Source organism: Poecilia latipinna, unplaced genomic scaffold (assembly GCF_001443285.1).
Source record: "Poecilia latipinna isolate Pla-1442-1.1 unplaced genomic scaffold, P_latipinna-1.0 Scaffold1168, whole genome shotgun sequence".
Classification (NCBI taxonomy): domain Eukaryota; kingdom Metazoa; phylum Chordata; class Actinopteri; order Cyprinodontiformes; family Poeciliidae; genus Poecilia; species Poecilia latipinna.
The window spans coordinates 170279-180319 of NW_015113784.1; the positions used below are offsets into that span (position 1 = coordinate 170279).

Genomic DNA, 10041 nt, shown 5'->3' on the forward strand with positions numbered 1-10041 from the left:
TGGTATGACAGAAAGCAGGTGATACCGTCAATGATTTGCCGAGTTTTGCTTTGAAATTTCCTCCGCCTCTGCTTACATGCCAGGGTGCGCTTATGTAGTGCCAGACCGCCACTCTAAACTCATTTAGGTCGATTTTAATGGATGCCCAAAGCCAAGAACTTTCTCCACACCCATTAGATCCACAGCAGTCCTGTCTGGGAAATACGGCAATTTGCAATTTCATCTTAATGTTGCTCTCCCTCCAAACCAAATATCGCTCCTTCACTCTCTAAGCTCTCATCAGTTTACTCTGTTTTTTTTCTTTCCATTTCTTCTCCACATCTTTGACTTCCTATGCATCTCCTTTTCAGTCACTTTCTCTGCCTGTTTTTTTTTCTTTTTTTTTTTTCGCTGCCGTGCTTTGGATGTCTCTCGTCTCGCTCTCCTTCTGTTGCTTTTTTTCTTCTTCTCTTCTCTCCTCCACGCGAGATGTCTCATTAAACAGCTTCAAAAGTCAAAGTTTGACTTTCTCTATCTCTGCTCCCATTTGCCTCTTTGTGGCTCCTTTTCGTGCTTCTCTATAAGTTTTTTTTCTTTTCTTTTTTCCTTCTTCTTCTTTTCCTTTCGCTCGCCGGCTGCGTGTACATGCTGAAAGAAGCGCCCCAGAACACAAAGTGTGGGTGTATGCGAACAGGAGCGGGAGGAAGAGAGACTGAGGCCTGTGAGCCTCACTCTCCCACTTTGCCAGTGCCTGCCATTAGGGTGTCAGTGGCAGAGTGAATTTATTTGCTGTGCGGTTACTGGGCTAATGATTGATGTTGCCCCAGCAAACAGTAAACCAATTAGAAGGCTGATGTAACGTCATTTTAAAAGCCTCCTAATCACGTTGCTCTTGAACCTGGGACCCGGGCCTTCCCTAATGAAGATTTATACTGGATCAAAGGAGAGCCTAACGCCATTAACAATAGATTGTATTCCACCAAAAATCACATTAGGACTTCTCTGCCCACCCCGCTCCCTCCCATCAGGCCTCTGCTAAATATATCTGCTGATTACAAGTGCAGATGCACAGAGGGACGGAGGAGCGACGGGAAAGGGGAGGTGGAGAGCCCGAAAGTTGGCCCGCAATTTGTTTAAGGATGAACGCTCGTAATGGCGAACGGAGTCGTCGCTGCGGATGTGTTGCCCGCGCGTTTGAGCGTGCCAGGCAGGAAAGCCGCGGCGAGGTGCCGATGTGCCTGGAACAACCGACGAGAGCTAGTCTGGTGACGACCTGAAACCCTCTGAGCCAGGGAAAGTAACTAGTTTGTCTCTGCAACGCTGATCCTCCTCCTGGCGCTGAGAATTCATCATCCCCTTACCTTTCACTTTCTGATGGATTATTAATGTCATATGCAAAATAAGAACAAGCACACCAGCTCACTGGCGTCTGTGTCGTGCTGCGGAGCGAAAGGGTTGCCTTAACTTGCATCATTATTTTTCAGGTGATGGTTTTAAAAGGTGGCAGGGGCGACATTTTAAAAGGAAATACCTTTAAAAGTCAACTAGTTTTTGTTTAGAGTTGTCATAAGAGACACACAAAAGGCCAAGGCAAATATCAGCAAATATTCAGGAGATTTCTTTTCAAAAATATATATATTATTCCCCCCCAAATTTACATACTTTTTTTTTCAGTTAATGCATTTCAGGGGTGCTGTGGTGGTGCAGAGGTTAAGCACAACCCACATATGGAGGCCCTAGTCCTCAACAGGGCTGTCGCAGGTTCGACCACCGGCCTGGTGACCTTTGCCGCATGTCTTCCCTCTTCTCTCATTACCCAATTAACTATCAAATAAAGACAACTGGAGCCAATAAAACCTTTAAAACAACTCATTTCGTTCAACATACTCCTGGGTTACGAAAGTTTGGTGTCCAAACATTTTTCGTGGTCATATCATAATATATTGCACTGTAACTTTTTGTACCATTCAACAGTAAACGAAACATGCAATATTCTAATTAAACAAATAAAGTAGTCAGATTTCTGCATCATGCAAAATCACATCCAAAACTTGCTGTTAATAAAAGAACGGGATCCAGTTCAGTTCTTTTGGGATCGATTAAAAAAAAAAGAAGTAAAAAAAAAATCCCTAGTCTATTCTTTGCAATAAGATCAGGATTTGGGTCACCCGGTCTTTAAAAAATCCTTTCTGCATTTAGCAGAGTATAATAAATTAGTTAAAAGCTGATAATGGTGCAGAAAAGTCTGCTTTGGAGTAAAAGTCTCTACGTAGAAATAGATGAGGCCTCAGTTACTCTGAAATTTAAAAGAACACAAAGCGTGGTTCTGACGGACAACTCGTACCTTACAGCTTCCATCGTAAGTTAGTATTTAGTTTAAATAAAATTAATTTAATTAAAAATAAAAGAAGTCTCCATCTGATTTATCCACCATTGAATGAATGGTTCAAATACAAATTTACAGCGACACACTGAGCATGAAGAATGTTTTCCAACCTAAAACTCTAATAAGATGAGCTTGAAGGCCAAATTCAACTCAGAATAAAAAAGTTAATCCACATACAACATGACCAGTTATTCATCTTATGGGTTCTTTTTATACTGGCAACATTAGTGCAAAACATTTGTCATCCAAACCAATTTAGTTGTTGTGTTAAATCAACCCAGAGCTGGATTGTTGTGTAAAAGTTAGCGCATCTGATGCTCTATCCACAGGCACAGAATTGGTTAGATGAGCACAACAAACAACAACAACAACAAAAACAACAACGTAAAACTCCAACTTGGACTGAGTTTGAATTTTGCAGTTTTTTTGGTTTTATCTTTAAAAATGAGTGCATATTTTCAAGTGACATCACAACTCCTCAGTTTTACACTCCGGTGTTGTATCGTACGTCACACATTCACATTTGAATAAAACTCTAGTTTGTGTGGGTCAAGAACTTGCCATGGCATTTAGCAGCTCTAATAGAAATGTCAACTCCTCTTCCTCTTCATCTTCCTAACTAAAATGTTCTTCTGCTTTTGCCTGGACCTACACTGTAAAACTGCTCAACTGTGACGTCATTGTCTTCTCTTGTGCTTGTGTTGCTGAAAGATTGTTCTGAAAACATCTTGACTGAAGTCTATTGGTATTTGAAAAAAACATACTTCAACGCATTTATTTTATAAATAATGCAAACAGCGTTCTGTTTGATTTCGAGCATTTCAAACATATGCTCACATTAGCAGAATGCAAATAAAAGCAGTTCAGCTATTAAAGCAAGGATTAGCATGGTATTTTTTATTTATTTTTTTTGCAGATTGGAGGTACAACGTAAGGACAGAGGATTAGGATTGGCTATGAATGCAAACACAAAACATATGGACAGATTAAAAAAAAATAAAAAATGTGGTGGATTGGAGCACTCGCTTACCCGTGGAGGCGGACTGAGCCCGGAGCAGGTACGAGTCATCTCGGTGGGGCTCCAGGTGGGAGTGGGTGGAGTTTTTCTCCAGCAGGGGAACCTGGCATTCCCTGATGGGTGGGGACGGACCGGGGGAGGGGTGATGAGGGGCGGACGAGGAGGACGGGAGGGACGGTGGGAGCAGGGTGGAGGAGGAGGTTGGAGGGAGTGGGCGACCTGGAGGATGGAGGGGACAGGAAGAGAGGAAGATGTTAGACAAACCAGATGACTGAGTGATATGAGGGTCACAGAGGCAAAATGAGATGCGGGCATTTTGACGGGTAAGAAGCGAAATCCTCTAAAGGGGCAGTTAATCCAAAAAAAAAAAAAAAAAAAAAAAAAAAAAAAAAAAAAAAAAAAAAGACCAAAAGATGAATATCAAACGAGAAGTGAGAGAAATTTATGAGAGGATTCCTGTTTCAAACAATTAGAACATTTACGGATTGTGTTTGGCTCAAATCAGAGATTTCCAATGTGAACCCGCTCGATCTACAGTAGAAAAATCAAACTTAGCATCAAGAATCACAATGTGGCTTTTATGACACCAAGTCATTCAGTGAACCTGTTAGAAAATTTTCTTTTTCCAGACCTTAATAACAGGAAGATGAAGCATTCTCTATACAAACTCAAAAACCTGACAAGCCTGATTTGAAATAGTGTCGCTATAAAACACATTAGCAGTCTTTGGTTCTTTTCTTTTCTGATCCAATGAAAAGTCAATGTCACTGGTATGTTCATTAAATTTTTAGGATTGTGTTTCTTTCTTCTTACCAGGGGTTTCTTACTACTTGGAGGTCACCCTGAGCAGGCGCTCTTTCTGGCACACAAAACCTTTTTACCCAGCACATGCGCAACATGTGATTTACCGCGATAAGCTAATGCCCCAGTGTTGTATTTTCTGCTTCTCTCTGTGTTTGATTTCCTGTTTGCAGAAATATTCTTGGTTCGTGAACAGATTTCTCCCACAAACGACCTATTTCGGCCCAGCAAACATTAATGACAAAGCGCGCGCTCAACCCCTATGTGGGCGCAGATTGACTGACCATAATTACCACCGCAATTACGCACGGTCACTGGATTTATATACAGCAAAACATGGCCTGAACGCTTCTCAATATCTTTATATAAAGTGAAGCTTTATATTTCCATCTCAATTTGAGGAGGACTGACGAAAAAATATTCAAAAATTCACAAAGCAGGACTCCTGGTAGCTCCGTTAACCTTCACAGCAAACACAAGGGGACATCCACTCCCCGTTCACTGGACACGTAAGCAAGCAATGGAAAACTTGCTTGAGGACAAATAACATTCCTTTATTTTACACACCACCAGTAAGACACAATTACCAAATGCAAAAACAAACAGAAAAAACTCTGCTAAGCATGATTTCTTTTACGTTTTCCCTTGTTAGTACAAACATGAGTCGTCTTCCCTGTCAAATTTCACGCAGTCTCATTTCGTCACAAATGGTGAGAAAGAATTGCTAGCGAGAACCTTCATCTACCGTTCGGTCGTCCTCTATATACGTGGCTAAGACAAAGGGAATAACAGTGGAGTCTTTAAATAGTTGGAGCCGTGGGATGCATGGACACAATCAGGTTGTCCCATCCACCAGAGAGACGGATGGAGACAATTCACACTACTCTCCAAAGGTTTGGAATCAAGGACAAAGACAAATCTAATAAATTCTATTTAGAGACAGCTCAAAATATAGAATAATTATGGCTGCCATATTTGCAGCTCAATCAATCAACAATATGGTAAGAATGAGGCCACTGAGTCCAGCGAATCCACTGAAGGACTCGGGTTATTAGAGCCACTAATTAGGTAGCCGACCAAAGACTAACTTCTGTCTTCTGCTGATTTTGTAGTTGAAATTATAGCTTGAGGGTGACGCTTTCAAATCACCTTGTTTTTCCTGTGAAGTTCAAATAAGTTTTCCACAATTGTTTATTCTTTCATTTGCAACCTCACCCAGACAACCCTTCACTTTTGTTTGTTTTTTTTTTTTTCGCAGTCAGACAAAATCAGTCGGAGAATCAATGAGCGATACGAAAAGGTTGCAAAACTTGAGTGGAGCTTCTGTTTCCCAAGCGCCTCTTTTTGCGTTATTGATACTTTCCCAGGATACGGAAATGGAGCGATTTTAATTTGACGGCCTTCGCTGTGCCATGCTGAATATTGACAGAAATGACAGAAGTCAAAAAATCTGCAAAGGGCCGTGATAGATGGCGGACCTCTCCAGATGACTGTGCGATATTGCTCGCATCAGGGAAAAACTACCTGGTCGTGGAAGGGAGGGAGGGACAATCAATGCAGACGTCATTTGAGAACCAAAACATTTGGAAGTGTTTGTTGGCTACCTTCCTCGATTGTCCCAAGTCAAAATGTTAACACATGAATCTCTGACATATCTACACGCGCGGGTCTCTGTGTCCTCCTTCCTTCTGTGAAGAACCTTTGGAGAGGAACAGAGGTGGACCGGTACGCTTCTGTCCTGCTGTCCGAGCCGCTCCACCTTGGAGCTTTGCATCGCGGAAACCAGAGCCAGGATCGATCCGCAGCCCCACGCTAACTGCACCCCAGAGAGACGCCCGCCTTGTCTTCTGTTTAGGTATGTGCGTGTTTGTCTGCGCGTGCATTGTGTGTGTATGTGTGTGTGTGTGTGTATTCGGTCAATCTCATCAGAGCAAACAGAGAAAAATGGATAAACAGTGGCAAAGCAAACACTGCGAGCTGACAGGAGCGAAAAGGAGATGGAAAAGGGAGGGACGGTGGGAGACGGATGAGGAGGTGTGAAGACGTTAAGGTCACAGGAGTATCTAAGGGAATAGAGACTGAAACACAGAGATATAGAAATACTGAAAAGAAGAAACAAAAACAGCGAGAAGGCAGAAAAGAAAATAAAGATGCCAGCCTGGAAGATGCACTACTTTGCCAAATGTGTAGTCAGATCTTTATACATGAACTTAAATGGCATGAATTCCTTAACATATACAATTTAATGCATTTTCGTTTTGGACCAAATCAAAATCAAGAATTCTCTTAAAGGGCCGCTAGTGCCAAATGTATTGATAAAGCCTGTTCAGTAACCTGTTAAAATATCCATGAATTCTTAAAATCAAATTATATTATTGAATATTTTTTCAGTCGCTCCAGGATTCCATATTTGTGGTACTAATTTGGAAATATGTGCAATATTTGTGCTTATTTGTGACGGTAAATGAGACTTTTTATTACTCGCTGTATAGAGCACGTTCTATAATCTGAGGCAGCTGTTTAGTACAAGTAAGAGTTTTTGACAAGTTTTGAGAAAAATCTGCAATAAACTCCCAATTATTAGTACAAAAAAAGTGCGGGTATTTGTTGATTTTGTCTGAATTTCCATGATAATTCCTAAGAATTATCATGGAAATGATAATTCCATGATATATCAGTCGAGGGACTCAATCAGTCCCTCAATTGATTGATATAATTTGGCAGTAAACAGATAAAAACTGTAATAGTACTTAAGCACACTTAGTGTTCAGTTTACAATCTAGGGGGGCCACATAAAAAGCTACAGCGGGCCGGATTTGGCCCACGGGCCTCGAGTTTGACGCATGTACTTTAATGTGTTTGTCCTTTCCCACTTCGCAGGTGAAACATATTTAACCTTGTGGCATCACAGAGTGTTCATGGGTTTAACAGAGAGTTTGTGGGAATATTCGTCCACTCTCCCAGGTGCATATATGAGGTCAGACGCTGATGTTGGATGAGAAGGCGTGGCTTCCAGTCCCCTTTCTGATTAATCCCAAAGGTTCTGTTAGGTGGAGCTCAAGGCAGTCCAAATCCTCTACCCCAAACTTGTTCATCTATCTTTGTGGCCTTTGCTTCATCTAATTTTTCTGGTGCAAATTCAAGTTGGAAATGGATAGGCCATCTCCAGACTGCTTATTCTAAAGCAAGAGCTTAAATGAAAAAACAAAAAGATGTTTCGGTATGCCTCTTTGCTGAAACTATGGGGCAAATACAAACTCTAATCCGTCATCCACCAAAACTTAGCACATTGCAGTCAGGTAAGGTCCCACACCTAAACTCGGTTTGCAATCCCAGAGAACTCATCTCGGTTGCTTCAGCGTACAATAGTTGCATGCATAACAGCACTGGAACACTGTGCACCGCATTTCCTGTGATGTAGAGTGTGGCTGGTGTTTCTCAGCTTATCTCAAAGATTCAAGACGTTTAAAAGTTCTGTAGCTATTCCCTGTGCAGAAAGTTGTTGATTTGTGCGAGCTGCGCACCTTAGAATGAACTCCACCCTGTCGCAGAGTTGCTTCTGTTATCACTTTCCTCAACTTTGTTTAATTTCTAGACTCCCCCCACCCACCATCCTAATGAGCTTATTGAATCGAGCTCCTGACAGCGACCCAGTCTTTATCCGTTTTTATAAACATCGTCTGAAATCTTAGGTCCTAGATCTTACGCGGATGCGTTTATGGAAGTCACCGGAACGCATTAATTCAGCGATTTGGACAGGTGTCCCAATACTTCTGGCAATAGAAAGGAGAAGCATTAGAGGAAGCAATAAGAGGGAGCTGACCAAGGAGAAAACAGGAGGGAGGGGGAGAGAAAAAAAACTGAATGAGCCATGGACAAGCATGGAGAAAAAGTTGATCACTCAGTCCTCAAATGGTGTTGGGAAAGGATTTTAGCTATTTGCATATTTCACGCGGCCCGTAATGGGGCTATTGGTGACAGCAGGCAATGAAAAATGCCTCTGTTTAAGACTGTTTTACTGCTGTTGCTCGGCTTTATCACAACTTTGTGAGTCTGGACCCCGTGCGCGGCGAGGCTATGTGTATGCGACTGTAGTTATTAATATTTTAAATCACTTTAATTACAAAAAAGGAAAAATTGCACTAGTTGGCCAAAAGCAATTAAGGGAACTTTAATCTCCTTAGCAATTATGCTGTGGGGCATCCTTAACGCAGTCATTTCTGCCCGCTACATTTCTAGAAAGGTCAGTGAAAATTGCTTTGTGTTATTAGAACAAAGACTTGGCAATGAGCTCACTGGGTTCTCTTGACAATTTGTTCACCGCCATCCTTCAACCGCCTCCCCGGCCATCTGTATACAAGCTCTCGGGCCTCCACTCCGTTGCCCGGCGTCTCTCGCTCTCAGAACCCGCCGTTCTCTCGCAAGTGTTGATTGGTGTGAAAAAAAAAAAAGAAAGAAAGAAAAAAAGAAGTGTATCATGGGGTGGGGAAATCAGAGTTTGTAGCACCGCGCTAAAAGCACCAGAATCCCCTTGTTGATTCGACGGTGAAACATAATCGTCCTCAGTTTGGGGAGCAAGCCCCAGCTTCGGTCAGGGAAGAGTCGGTTTTGCCTGTTGCTTCGCTCAAGTGCTTTCCTGGTCGTCGTTCCCTTCCTCGTTTTGTTGTCTTCTCGTTTTCCCAAACCTGTCCTTCCCTCCTGGCTCAATCTGTCCATCCGTCCGGCCCATCTGGCTGAGGTGAAGAGCACTAAGCCGAAGAGAGGAGAGTGGAGTAGAGCGAGGGATGGAGCGACAGCTGGAGCCCAGTCAGACAAGGAGAAACAAATTACCCCTCTAACGAGAGTCATTCATCATCTCTTCATCTCTCCCCCACCCCACCCCACGCTCCGTCCCTCTCTTCTTCTTCTTCCACACCTCTCTTTAAAATGCAGTGCACCTGGATGACAAAAACCAGATCCGCCACGAGGCTTTTCTCGCCGTTGCTCTCGTGTTGGCTGCAACTTGTGCGCCTTCCAAAGATAATATGGTCGAAATCAGGAGGGCGTGGAGGTGGGATGGGGGTTGCTGGGGCTCAACATGATAAGGCTGATGTGAAATGATTGAATGAGCAGAGCATCGGAAGGGAGAAGACACATACCCACACTGGCACATGGAGAGGCTCATTACCATGGCTGCTGTCATCACAGATGTTGGACTGAGGGGGAGCTGTCAGTCAGTGTGTGCGAGTCTAACTATATATGTAAGCGTGTGTGTGTGTGTGTGTGTGTGTGTTAGTGCCGCGTGGTATTCTGAGGGCTATTTAGACAGCTGCTGACACAATGAGCCCTTTTCTCTGTTTATCTATACAGTCCAGTCACTCTCCCCCTCTTCTCTTTTTTCCCCACAAGCCTCTTCCCTCTCTCTCTCTCTCTCTTCCATTTTTTTTATTTAGCAGATTTAACAGCGAGTCTTGCACACCTGTTGTTGCAGTGTCTGTATGCGCAAACGACGAACGCGCGCCGCCTCCTATGCAGGAACGCCAGTGCTCGTTTGCTCACGTTCGTTCGTCCCTTCGCTTTGTGCCTTTTCCTCCGTAATCAGCTCGGTGGCGGAAAACGAGAGGCGCAATGAGCAAAGAAGGGAAGGGACGGCCGGGCGCATGATTCAGCAGACGCATTTTAATTAATAAAGTTGAACTGGAAGCGCAAAGACTCGATTGTATCACCGGTTCTTCTTTCTTTGATGTGTAACAGAGCGTCTGGGATCCTCTTCTCGCCTGGAGCTCTCCTCTCTTTCATCTCGCCTGCATCAATTCAATGCTGTGCAACTAGAGGGGCCCCGACTTCCCATACAGGCAGATCCTCCATGCACACCGGC

At 43.2% G+C, this 10041-nt stretch overlaps 1 protein-coding gene across 1 annotated transcript in view; it reads right to left on the reverse strand.

The window, feature by feature from the left end:
• LOC106960231 (teneurin-2) overlaps positions 1 to 5958 on the reverse strand; it is a 106842-nt gene extending 100884 nt beyond the window's left edge. Inside the window, exons 1-2 of the mRNA XM_015053218.1 lie at positions 5914 to 5958; positions 3396 to 3723 (exon numbers count right to left, since the gene is read on the reverse strand). Coding sequence (XP_014908704.1) covers positions 3396 to 3723; positions 5914 to 5958 — 373 coding nt within the window. The remainder of the gene's footprint in view (positions 1 to 3395; positions 3724 to 5913) is intronic.
• Between the last annotated feature and the right edge of the window lie 4083 nt (positions 5959 to 10041).